This window comes from Polistes fuscatus, unplaced genomic scaffold, assembly GCF_010416935.1.
Source record: "Polistes fuscatus isolate 324 unplaced genomic scaffold, CU_Pfus_HIC Scaffold9, whole genome shotgun sequence".
NCBI lineage: Eukaryota > Metazoa > Arthropoda > Insecta > Hymenoptera > Vespidae > Polistes > Polistes fuscatus.
In genome coordinates this window covers 3101822-3114882 of record NW_025113173.1, presented here as the reverse complement: position 1 = coordinate 3114882, position 13061 = coordinate 3101822, and the positions used below count along the sequence as shown (strand labels likewise).

Sequence of the window (13061 nt, the reverse complement as noted above, 5' to 3'; positions counted from 1 at the left end):
TTCGATATATTTATGAATAAGGTATTATTTAAAAGACTAAAGTTCGAACGAGGAGAAAGATTTTTCGAATTTTTAAGGAAGTTTTATTTTCCGTGATAAAAAATTATTTAAAAAAAAAAACGCATATTTTGTTTGTATTTAGTGCCGTATTATCGAAAAGACCCAAAAAGGGTGCAGTCTCTTTAACTCAAGGTCGTAACAACGAAAAGACCTAAAAGGGGCCCTTTATAATTCGTCGATAGGTGGCGCTGATGTCGGTGTCGTAAGCGCTCCCTAGTAGTCGAATATACGTACTAAACATAATCATTCTTCTACTCTTTGGTGGATAGAGTTTATGATAACGTGAAGTGATTAAATTTGGCGAATTTAAGTCGTGTTGACGCGTAACAGTAATATAATTGTAGATAATAAACATTTTATTTGTGAGTTATTAACAATTGACAAATAAGAAGAATACGTCAATATGGTTCAACAATATCAATCACCTGTTCGAGTTTATAAGCACCCATTTGCCCTTGTCATGATGGTATGTTTATTATTATACAGCCTTCAAACAGTTCTGTCATGAAATATTCATAAGATTTAGTTTGTCTTACTTTGGTCATGAATGTACATAAGTAAATTATAGGATAAAACCTTGTCTGTTCTAACCCTTAGTTGATCAAAACAACGCGTTAGGCTATTTTATGATTAAAAATTAGATATATATGATATTATCTATATAGCATAAAACATAATAAGATTATTGAAGATGTGATACTTTCACTTCTATAATTTCCTATACTTGTCCTCGTTAAAATCCTATTATGCAATAATCCTACAGATATATGCATATATCATGTTCTAAATCAAAGCTATGTGATGGTTACTCCTTTAAATTATGATTCATTTTTATGAATTCACATGAAAAATTATGAAATTATGATATTTCATTTTATTTATTTTATATTTGTAGGCCTATGAACGCAGATTCCCAACGTGTCCACAGATACCAGTATTTGTAGGATGCGATGTTACATTAGATGAAGAAAGTGAAGATGGTGCTATTAGAACAACGGAAAGAAGATGTAAATTAAATGTTGAAGCACCATATATTTTGAAAAAAGTAAATACTTAGCTTAAATGTATTTTCAAAAGAAATTACATGTATGCGTATCCAATTGATTGACTAATTATTACTTTATGTTTTATAGATTATTGGTGTAGATTTTGTTTATTTTATTCAAAGAAATGTATTGAATAGACGCAAGAGTGTATTAGAAATTGAGGCGTACAATGAAAGCTTCTCTTCTAGAGTAATCGTCATTGAGAAATGTAGATACTTTGTAAGTAACATATATATTTACATAGATTACTCATAAGATTTTATTTCTCTCAGTATTACTCGTGTATTTATTATTAAATTATATCTAAGATTCATCCGGAAAATCCGGAATGGACTTGTTTCGAACAAACTGCAAGTTTGGATATTAAAAACTTTTTTGGATTTGAGAATTCAATGGAAAAGTTAGCAATGAAGCAATATGCTCAAAATATTTCAAAGGTAAATACTATTATCGGAAAGAATTTCTTAAATTTTTAATCTGGTGGTTCTAATAGTAATATTTAAATTCAAATGATTTCAGGGGAAAGAAATAATAGAATATTTCATCAATCAATTGAAAGAAGAAGGTGTAACGTATGTAGCTCCATGGAGAGATCCAGAAGAAGAAACTTCCAAGGAAAAAGAGTAAGTGTTAATAAGTTAATATAGTAAAATGAAATTGTTGCAAATGATAGGTATTAACATTATTAACATGTTAAGCATGGAGCCAATTTTGTTGTGCTTTCCATTCAAGCGGTGATCACTCGTCAATCCCCAGAGTTTGATACCGCCTAAACGGAAAGTTCACTGTCAGTCTCAAGGGACTGATACCGTGCTCAACATGTTAAATTAAAATTGGGCTATATGAATAGCATGTCAAGATTCAAGAGCACCTCTCATTCTATCTACTCTCTGTTTGTGAAAACATTTGTTGGAAGTTTCATACCTTAAAATATGTCTCTTTCTCTTTTTAATTTGCAGCAGTTAAAAACAAAACAAAATTTTATATTGCTCCTAGATTAATATTAGCGAATATAATCAACAACACATTCTTCTACATCTGCAATGGTTCATTTTTTTATATAGGAAGTATGTGGGTGATGGTAGTGAATTACATAGTGACAAAGAAGTATGTAATGTCGAGAACAAGTTGTCTAGTAATAGAGGTATTATTTTCTTTTTAATAGTTCTTTTTTCTAAAATCATAAAAATATATTAATGATACAGTATATATAATAATTTTGTTTTTCTCTTCATATTTTAGAGATACAGCTCTCATCAGACTACATAGAAAGATATTTAGGAAAACTAGACATGATGCAAGAGAGCAAATTGATACAATTGCGACATAGTATAGAAGAATTAAGAGGTAGTTCAGTACCAGCCGATGCAACGCTACTGAGGTTCTTAAGGGCTACTGAATTTTCAGTAGAAAAAGCTAAGGATATGTTAACGCAATCCTTACACTGGAGGAAAAAACATCAAATCGACAAACTTCTCGAAGAATATGAAACTCCTCAAGTCATCAGAGATTATTTTCCAGGTGGTTGGCATCATTTTGATAAAGGTAAGATATTATATTCAAATTATTCATTCAGTAATAAGATAAATACTTAATTATTTGTATTTTTTATTGTATAGATGGACGACCACTATACATTTTAAGATTAGGTCAAGTGGACGTGAAAGGTCTTCTTAAATCAACTGGAGAAGATGAATTATTATTATTGGTATATTATGTTAAATTATATTTTCAATTAGAATTACAATATATATAAAGATACTTATTATTATTATAATTGCAGGCATTGCATATCTGCGAAGAAGGACTTCTCTTAATGGATGAAGCAACTACTGTTTGGGGTCATCCAGTTTCGCAATGGTCTTTGTTAATTGATTTAGAAGGTTTAAATATGCGTCATCTTTGGAGACCTGGTATAAAGGTATTAATAATTTTGAAAATATTTACGTATATAATTAAAATATATTCCTTTACGAATTAACATTAAATTATAATAATAATAACAAATATTTTTTAGGCACTATTGAGAATTATTGAAATAGTAGAAGCTAATTATCCTGAAACAATGGGGCGTGTACTTATTATACGAGCACCCAGATGTTTTCCTATATTATGGACTCTCATTAGTACATTCATTCGTAAGGATTCATCAATTTCGTATCATACTGTTTATTAATTCATTAATAATTGTCATAATTTTAATGAATTTTTATCGTAGATGAAAATACAAGAAAAAAATTCATATTTTATTGCGGTACGGATTATCAAGAACAAGGGGAAGGTGGTCTTAGCGATTATATAGATCCAGAATTTATTCCTGACTTTCTAGGTGGTTCATCTGAGGTAATATTACTGTTATTTAATATTTCATGTTATTTTTACAGTTTTATATAATTTAGAGGTTTTATATAAAAAAAAAAATAAGAAAAATTTTATTTTAACAAGCTCGTGAAATTATTGCATATAGGAAAAAATTAACTAAAACAATTATTAAATAGTTTTGAAACATAGAGATTTATTTAAATATTGTAATCAATATATATATATAATAGTTAATCTATTAACCGCTAGGAAAATATATACGAAGTATTCACGGTACCTCGAAGATATTATGTTTTCGACGCTGCAGCCAGCAATCTTACAGACAGTGTAAGATTATATATGAAATTTATGTTCTATTTGTTGTAAATATTACACTGTTCGAATCAATGCAAAATGTATAACATTAATCTAAATTGTGATGTACCACACTCCATGTACTTTTAAAGGTGCACTATGTTTAGTTTCAGTAATCTACTTCATCATAGATTCGTATATATGACATAAATAGTATTAATTAAAATCTATTAAAAAAAAAACACTTAATCAGTAAAAAACGTACATTACATCATATATGTAAAGAACTTCCGATTAAAGACATTTTTTTATCGATTTATATTATTAGCTGTAGCGTAAGAAATGTTTTGCAAATTTATCAAACGTGTAATAATGATATTAGATTTATTAAATTAATGATTTATTTATCATCTGTTCAAAATGACAGACCTATATAATGGAAGGCGGAGTAGTGCCAAAACATTTATATAAAGTTGACCTGGAGAATACAGCTTGTGAACATGAGCATAGCTTGTATCATTCTATCAGTTTGAGTCGTGGACAAAGTCATCAAGTTACAATCCAATGTGATGACCCAGGTGCTGTTCTTACTTGGGACTTTGATGTTATGCGACATAATGTAATATTTACTGTATTGCATAAACCAAAAGATTATAACATTGATCCCTCTACAGGTAAAAAATATTATTATAATAAATAATATTAATGATGTAATGATTGTAATATAATTGTTAACAAATTTGATTACAGGAACTTCGGAATTTACACCATCTAGCGATCATGAAATAACTATTTCAAAAGAATCAAAAGAAGGTTTTATAAAAGTAGAACCGAGTGTTGTATGCCACGATGGAGAAAGCATTCAGGTATTCAAATTTGTTCTTTTATGGTTTATAATATATTTAATTTATTGAGAAGAAAAATAATATAAAGCGTTTATTTGTTAGGGCACACATATAATGCAGGTTGCTGGAACTTATGTTTTACAATGGCAGAATCAAGAAGAACAAGGAGAATTTCTCCCATCGATAAGCTCTCACAAGGCACAACTTATGTACTTTTATGAAACTTTGCCGTCAGTACATTACAGGTATATTTACACGGTATTTATATGCATTAAAAGAGTACGGAGAATTGCTTAAAAATTAATCATTATTATTCGTGTTTGATGAAGGGGATCCATGTTGAGTTTGCAATCTGCAGTGAGTGGACGATCTGTAGCAAGTTCATCTTTATCTAGATGAGAAGCAATCACTGCCAGGTATGTTAATTACAACGGTATATTTAATCATAAAAATTTATTGATATATTAATACAGGTATGCATTTATATTTATTTCTCTTATTCCATCTATAGAAGATGCAATAATTGATACAAAATGAGAAGCAGCTGATACTGGTAACATAAGTACTATATTTTTATTGACGTCTAGGAGGAAAGAAGTACAAGAAACCATAAATTAATTAACAAGGTAAAACAAGAATACGATGTAAAGAGAATCGTGAAAGCCTAAGCAGATATTAGTAGAAAGTAATTATGCAATTGCATCTCACATTAACTAAATTATTTACACTTTTTATTCGTTGACACCTAACATTATTAATCATGAATATTCTGACTTCAATGAAAGATGAATAATTTATTTTAATAAGATGAAGATAAAGATTTTTAATATTTCATACAATAATTTTGTAATAGGGTTTGAATATACAGTAATTACACAAACTATATATATATATAAATCAAAGTACCTGTAATGATTTTATTTTTCAAAGAAATTCAGAATCTCTCGCTTCTATGCATTTGTTTATAAATCTAGAAGTCAAATTATTCAATTCAATTAATTTTACTTTTTTTTTTTGTTTTAATAGAGTTTTTGTTATATACAAACAAAATCACCGAATAACAGGAACGATTTCGTGTCATTCATATTTATTTTATTATTACATAATATTTTGTTGATTATGTATACATTTATTCTAATTATTCTAAATCATATACATTGATTAATGGCATTTCGTTAATACATGTAACATTTGAAAAAATTTATATCGAAAGGAAGTTATATTTTGTTTGTGTTACGATTTTACGAAAAATAAATACTTTTAATTTAGACGCGTATATCAGTATCGTAATTGTTTAACAATAAATTGATAGAAAATTCGGTTTTTTTTAAACAGTTCTCTTACACGTGTCAATGAATTTTACGTAGTTTTACAAAATTGTATAATTTAAAATTTTATTTTGATAGCATATATATATATATTTTGCTTCTTTTGAAATAATATAAAGTATATTTTTTATTAAAAAAAAATTTATAGATATGATGTTAATTATATCGTGTTAATGCATAATGAACACATATATATATAAATATTATTAAAAACATTAACATGTTATATACCTATATAAATAATTATACTTCCAGTAAATGCTTATTATTTACTAAAGGTATAGATGCTTAAGAACAGCCTTTTTGCTGTTTATATAATTGTAATAGAAATAATAATTATTACAAAAGTAGTTTACATGTGTAACGAATTTGCTATATATAATTGAATATATATTACAACTGGGATTTGATAAAAAGAAATGTAGATTAGAATGTAGATGAGAAGAAAATTTTATATAAAAAATCAATAATGTGTATATACACGATATAAAAGGATAGGTGATAGGTATATAAAAATTATGATAAAGAAACTTAATCGCATTTTAGTATAGAACAAATGTATTTTTATTATTCTTTCGTTAGTAGAAATATATACAGAACCTTATAAAAATTCAAATTTAAAATGAAACTAAACATTCCTATAACATTATCATCTAATTTACATTAAATAGATTTTATCAAATAATTCCACTGATGATACTGACAAAATTCATCTATTTTAAATATTTGCGATTAAGATTAATGCATTTTTATTTTTAAATAAGGTTATGGAATATTTCATAGTTTAATAAATTTTATTTTATTGATAAATTATTTGATTATATATCAATTATTCAGGAAATATATCTATCCATCATGTTAGTTCAAATAACAAAGTTAACGGTCGCAGAGAAATACAAGTCTATCGTCAAGAACACCAATGCTTTCTTTTGATATCTTAATGTGTTTAATAAATGAAATATTAATTGATTGAAAATGGCCAGTCTTAAAGTTAAACTTGTACTTCTCATATGATATAAAATAGAAAAGCTACTTTTATATTAAATAATATATATTCTTTATAAGAGAATGGTAGATTAGAATACGTAACAGATGATAACTACATTGCTGCTGCTTTTTATGTACAATAAATAATAGCTTTTTACTATTTTGCTTTCTTATATATAAATAAATATATTCGAAAAGAATATATTATTTTATAAACAACGAAAATATTTTGTAAAATATTGTTCCGTCTACAAAATCTCTACATATGTTTTTGTATCCATTAAATGGCTATAGTTTTGATGAATGCTGCAATGTAGAAACATATTAACATTAAACAAAAAGAAAAAAGAGAATAAAATAATAAGAATAAAGCCAAAAGATTGGATCTATTTTTACAATCTATATATTGTAAAAAGTTGTTATAGAAAATAATAGAAAAATGTTATTACATGCTTGTATATCAAATGAAGTTATGGCAAAGTAGAAAATATATTTGTTAGTAAGATTGGCATAGAATATTTCTTAATGTGATTGAAATAAGGAATATATTACAAGCAATCAGGGAATAATTTAATAACGAATGATATTCTTTAAAAGGCAATCTATTTATAGAAATTATCTTATATATATATATATATATATTATTGAATAATACGCAATACATCTTTATCTTTACTTTTAAGTTTTATCTTATTATCCAATGTGAAATCATTTATCAGTGATTCAAATATTTTCATGTCCTATTGTTTAATATAAATCATTAGAAAAATTATTACATCATAATATATGTTAAAAAAAATTTATTTCTTAATAATATTACTGACGACTTATAATAAAACAAAATTATCTTCTTTTAAATCCATATTTTTTCCTTTCATAGAAGAGATCCGTTTTGGAACTGCCTAAATTAACTATTTTAGGACAACCGTCTCTCTGAAAACAATTTATACAATTAATATTGTAAGACATATTTGTTAATACTATTTGATATTAATTTATATGATTATTACTAAATAGGTATACTCACATCTTTTTCTTGAATAGTGCACTCTTTACAATAATATGCATCTGATACACCAGGTCCTCCACATATTACACAACGTCCTTGATATGATCCATAATTACATTCATCGCATATTCTAACTAAAGTACAAGGTCTAACATAGGAGTCACAAATAACACATTTACCATCACATTTTTCACAGAGACGACCAATGGCTAGAAAAAATAGTTTAATTATAATTTTCGTAATGCATTTTATTATTATTATTATTATTATTATTATTATACTTGAAGAAATAATGTTTTAACTTACCAACACCCGGTTGTTTACGACAAAAGATTAAATCTGGATGATGCTTGGCCATATTTAAAAGAAATAATCATACACTTCAAAATATTTATAATTTAATCTAATACGTGTAGTTTGTAAGGTTATATATTGGCCGGCATTAAAAATGCGCTCTTATTTTTTAAGATAATTATAATTCATCTTGTTGAATTATACTTTAAATAAATTTATTGCAAAGAAAGATAAATTTGTAGAAAATTTATAAATTTTGTTTATAAATAATTATAAAATAATGAACAACAATGTATGTGTGTGTGCTGTGTGAATAAGACGCTGCAATAGGTTAGACGACATGTACATGTAAACGAAACTTTATAGCACTCTAAACATCTAGCGAATAAAAGTAAATATAATTTTTAATAGATTTTAAATTAGACAATAAATAATATTTTATTAATATTTCATTGATACATTTAAAAATTACATGTCAATATTTTATTATACAAAATTTCTTTTTTTTTTTCATAAGAAACCGCCATGAATATTATCACATTCGTTTCCGGTACAATACAATTAATTAATAGATATATATTTTCTAATAAAAAATTATATATGTATTTTACTGGAAAAACAAACAAAAAAATATTACATATATTATTTAAAAAGTATAAAACAAATTCGCGCGCGTGCGTATTAATATAATTATTTAAATAAAATAATCAATGCATTGATACATGTAAAGTGACGTCACTTCTTCGAAAAAGTTTACATATTTTATATTTTCATTTTATTATTTTAAATGTCTATGTTACTTAAATAGAAAAGAATATTTAATCACTGAATTATTTATATCATAAGAATTGAACTTAAGTAATTCAGTTCTCGATAACGAAAGAAAAATGTTAATTTTTTAAAAGTATCAAATGAACAAAATTAAAATATGAATAATTGGATTGAATTTAGGGAAGAAGAATTAGTGTTAATTAGTATTTTGTCTAAATATTGACACATACACATATATAAATATATATATATATATGTTTATATATATTTACATATTTAGTAATAGAGAAAGAAACAGCTTTATTTAAGAAGTCATAATATTTCTAGATAATTTAAAACACATTAAAATAGCATTTAGGGAATAGTTTACAAGAAATATGAACAACCTACTTAAATGACATTCACATTAAATCAAACAAAATATTACACAATATATTTTTTCATTAATCTTCTTCTTCTTCTTACTTTCAATACGTTATAAGAGTATGAGGCAAACAGCTACTTTATTCAAGAAATATTATCATATACAAGCATACGTTTACATAATATTAATCATTACATAAATTTATTATATTTTTTTTTTGTATCTTTTTAATATTATTTTTTTATTTGTTTTTCTTTTTTTTCATCCGTTACTATCTGATAATCGTCGTCGATGTTTTATTCATGTAAATTCACGTCGACGTTTATTGTTAGCGCGATTAATTAATTAATTCTCATTCATTAGATAATATTTAATATATAATAATTTGGTACGTTCTCCTCGGTACGTACCACCACTTCAATGGTATGTATGTAAATTTCCCAAGCATTCACATTATATTTTTACTAACTATTGACCTATCTTTTTCTTATTCTTCTTCTTCTTCTTTACTTTTCTTTTTTTTCTGTATTTTCTTTTTGTCTTCTTCTTTTTTTTTACAAGCTAACGTGCAATATTTTTTGAACATTTGTTATGCAATGACACGTAATAAACAATTCATTACGATTTCTTTATAAAATTATTATTCAAGTTAGGATTGCGATAATGTGCAAAGTTTTAAGAGACTAAAAAAGAATAAACAAAAATAGCAAAGTAAATATGTGTTCTACGATTTACTTCAATAGGGAAAATTTATGAATAGATGCAGCAGCAACAGCAGCCATATGTATTATTAGATCATATTTAAAGCACACTTTTACATAATTTATACCCCAACACCCTCGATATCATTATACTCGACATATATAAGAATGTTTTACATGACGTGATATGAACAATGAAATACATATATACTATATCGCTTTTAAAAAATTTAACAATAATTTGTTTGTAAATATTAACTATTATTATTGCATGCACATTATACACATTGTATTATTATTATTATTAATATTATTTGCACACATTTATTTAACACGCTATTTTTATTTCGTTATTATTATTATTATTATTCCAATAGGGTTAATAATTTGATATTAATTTTACATTATATAAAGAGATAAGATATAGAAGGTGTTAGTAAGAAGAAGTTTATATATATATAGATTTTTTCCAAAAAAAAAAAAAAAAAAGAGAAAGAGAAAGGAAATATTTAAACTTGTGAAAACTAAAGAAATCTTATTGAATTGTTCCCTACAGTGATTACAATGTTATTTGGGGAAGACTCTTCCCATTAAGGGGATAAATAAAAATTATTACGGTTCCATATATTATTTTAGTTTTAAAAAGAAATTTCTGTTTCATTTTAGAAAACTATTAGAGAATATTACATTGGCTTTTGAAATATTATTTTTTTATTGGGAAATTTCTTCCTCCATAATTAAGAAAGTGGAAACTAAGATGTTAATTAGTTTATATTTTACTCGACTTCATTAGCTTTTAATTTTTCTTCCCGAGGCTTAGCACCCCCATAAATTGAACTTGATTTACTCGATTCAGCAATAGCATTTACAGGATCTGGAATTGATCTTGGTGCCAGCACCAAACGTTTTCTACGGCTTGTACCTATACATTGGAACGTTGATATTAATAAAAGAAAAAGAAACAATGTATCATGCAAGAATTATTATATTGAAATGAAATAAAATACCTGCGGATGGGTCCTTAAGATCTGATTCATCGTTAAATGGTTTATGATCAGATCCCATTCCACGTGACATTGGTCTACCACTGTACGATCTTGATGCTGTACGTGACCATTCCCTGCTACCTCCACTAGAGTCATCATTAAACTGACCATAATTGCCTCTGTTATTTCTCGAATCCCACCCACTTCCTTGCCTACCTCCACCGCCACCACCTGGTCCTCTGTCATTATATCCTACAAACAATTATTAGAGTATTAATAATATTGAAACAAATCCCAAGATACAAATAAAACAGCACGTAATATTTTTCCTTTCGTTCACTGAAATATTAAAACTTTCAACCATAACTAGTTCCTTTTTTTTCCAGATTTTTAAATTATTTTTTGAATTTCGATAACATATACTACAGATTATTAGTCAGTTTATGTACTAATTAGATTGAATAATCAAACGTAAACATAATAAGTAAACCTTGACAATAAATAAGTATGTAAATGTTATTAATGATTTGTTTTCAATTAAGAATGAAGTAGTTATACAATTATACGAGTTGAGTGCTATGATATTTATGGACAATCGACAAGTTAGTATTTAAATTGGTTAGAAAAATCAAAGCTTTTTGTTTAATCTTTTGAAAAAAGAAAGATATTAATAAATAACAAAATCTACATTTGCGATAAAAAACACAAAAAGATCATTGCACACGTTATGCTTGGCACAACGCTTACTCGTATAGATGGATTTGCTACCAAAATCATCTCCACTAAATCTACTATGGCCACCTTCTCGGCCTCTGAAGCCACTGTTGCTATTATGTCCTCCTCTTCCTCTTCTGTCGAAGCCACCTCCTCGATCATTTCTTTTACCCTCGGCTACATCAATTTTGATTATACTTCCTTCTACATCTACAGATCCATCCAAGTCCAAGGCTGCTTCCAAATCAGATAAATCTTCAAACTCGACATAACAAAATCCCTTAAATCTGCAAATGATATTTATAAATAATTTTAAATGATTAATCATAAAATAGATATTTAAGATATACAAACCTATCAGTTTCTCTATCCTTCACCAATCTGACCCCTTTAACGTTAAGCTGTTTAAATATTTTATCGACATCTCCTTGAACAATTCCATTGGGCAAATTTCCTACGAAAGCAGTATATGGTGGTTCAGTAGGCAATGGTTTTCTACTTCTATAATTGCCACCATAATCTCTATAGAATGAAAAGAAAAGAAAGATTTTAATTATTCGATAAAAAATAAACAATAATAATATCCCATTATATATAAACTAATTATAAAAGAATGAATTCTAATAATTAAATTAGATATTGCAAATAGATAATCATAATTATTCTTTGTGTATAGTTTATCTAATATTTATTATATATAATTCTTGCATCATAATATTATTGTGAAATAAGTAATAAATATTTAATGTAATAAATGAACGAAAAACAATGTTACTTATGATACTACAATTCTTAGATAAATAATAATGAAAACACTAAAAGTAAATGTTTGTAGTATACTTTGATCTTATAGTTTCTGACACTGAATTGGGCACTGCGTTATTAGAACACAAGTACTTAAACATATCTACGTAAAGCGAGTTTAAAATGATTCCATGATATTATTGTAAGAAATAAGATTAATTAGAGATGTCCATTTACAGTGGCACGTTTTATATCCGCCGATATAGAACCGGCCAAAATAAAGCCGCGTGTTCTCTGAGGCACTATGTCCGCGAGATGCTGTGCTGCACTCTAATATGAATTCACTTAACCTTAAAGTCGTGTGGATATTCGAAGAAATAATTATACTCATCGCAGAAACTATTAATCAATGAAACTTTATAACAACACTATTTAAAATAAGTTCAATGGTTGATGTATACAAACAAAATTTTCACCGATACTTGCCTCGGATCAACGTAACCACCTCGACCTGCCATATTGGATGCAAAGAACTGCTCGCAACTGCGCGGGTCGAGCTAGTCACTGTGCTAAAGATGGCACTGTTCTAACTGTTT

At 26.6% G+C, this 13061-nt stretch overlaps 3 protein-coding genes across 4 annotated transcripts; 1 reads left to right on the top strand and 2 right to left on the bottom strand.

Moving 5' to 3' along the window:
* The first annotated feature begins 282 nt into the window (after positions 1 to 282).
* Positions 283 to 7223, top strand: LOC122525565 (protein real-time). Its single transcript, XM_043648450.1, has 16 exons — positions 283 to 526; positions 956 to 1105; positions 1194 to 1325; positions 1415 to 1543; positions 1626 to 1729; positions 2171 to 2250; positions 2349 to 2651; positions 2726 to 2814; positions 2890 to 3027; positions 3124 to 3244; positions 3325 to 3449; positions 4150 to 4396; positions 4473 to 4588; positions 4670 to 4812; positions 4897 to 4983; positions 5079 to 7223. The coding sequence occupies exons 1-15, from the start codon at positions 464 to 466 to the stop codon at positions 4964 to 4966; spliced, it is 2010 nt and encodes a 669-aa protein (XP_043504385.1). The 5' UTR covers positions 283 to 463; the 3' UTR covers positions 4967 to 4983; positions 5079 to 7223.
* A 461-nt stretch (positions 7224 to 7684) lies between these two features.
* Positions 7685 to 8422, bottom strand: LOC122525609 (PHD finger-like domain-containing protein 5A). The gene is made up of 3 exons (XM_043648532.1): positions 8198 to 8422; positions 7910 to 8100; positions 7685 to 7815 (listed from the first exon to the last, which is right to left on the bottom strand). The coding sequence occupies exons 1-3, from the start codon at positions 8247 to 8249 to the stop codon at positions 7726 to 7728; spliced, it is 333 nt and encodes a 110-aa protein (XP_043504467.1). The 5' UTR covers positions 8250 to 8422; the 3' UTR covers positions 7685 to 7725.
* A 2114-nt stretch (positions 8423 to 10536) lies between these two features.
* On the bottom strand, positions 10537 to 13054 carry LOC122525593 (eukaryotic translation initiation factor 4H-like). 2 transcript variants are annotated; one of them, XM_043648507.1, is made up of 5 exons: positions 12952 to 13054; positions 12076 to 12243; positions 11755 to 12008; positions 11029 to 11259; positions 10537 to 10943 (listed from the first exon to the last, which is right to left on the bottom strand). In XM_043648507.1, exons 1-5 carry the CDS (start codon positions 12981 to 12983, stop codon positions 10798 to 10800), a joined length of 831 nt encoding a protein of 276 aa, XP_043504442.1. In that variant the 5' UTR covers positions 12984 to 13054; the 3' UTR covers positions 10537 to 10797. The 2 variants fall into 2 exon arrangements, with proteins under 2 accessions (XP_043504442.1, XP_043504443.1); XM_043648508.1 differs by having other exon boundaries at positions 11809 to 12008.
* Between the last annotated feature and the right edge of the window lie 7 nt (positions 13055 to 13061).

Coding starts and splice junctions, on each gene's coding strand:
- LOC122525565 (XM_043648450.1), top strand. CDS start 464: ATGGTTCAACAATATCAATCACCTGTTCGAGTTTATAAGCACCCATTT. Junction 1,730..2,170: donor GAAACTTCCAAGGAAAAAGA/GTAAGTGTTAAT, acceptor TTTTTTATATAG/GAAGTATGTGGGTGATGGTA. Junction 3,450..4,149: donor TTCTAGGTGGTTCATCTGAG/GTAATATTACTG, acceptor TCAAAATGACAG/ACCTATATAATGGAAGGCGG.
- LOC122525609 (XM_043648532.1), bottom strand. CDS start 8,249: ATGGCCAAGCATCATCCAGATTTAATCTTTTGTCGTAAACAACCGGGT. Junction 8,101..8,197: donor TCGTAAACAACCGGGTGTTG/GTAAGTTAAAAC, acceptor TATTTTTTCTAG/CCATTGGTCGTCTCTGTGAA. Junction 7,816..7,909: donor GCACTATTCAAGAAAAAGAT/GTGAGTATACCT, acceptor AATTGTTTTCAG/AGAGACGGTTGTCCTAAAAT.
- LOC122525593 (XM_043648507.1), bottom strand. CDS start 12,983: ATGGCAGGTCGAGGTGGTTACGTTGATCCGAG. Junction 12,009..12,075: donor AAGGATAGAGAAACTGATAG/GTTTGTATATCT, acceptor TATCATTTGCAG/ATTTAAGGGATTTTGTTATG. Junction 11,260..11,754: donor TAGCAAATCCATCTATACGA/GTAAGCGTTGTG, acceptor AATTGTTTGTAG/GATATAATGACAGAGGACCA.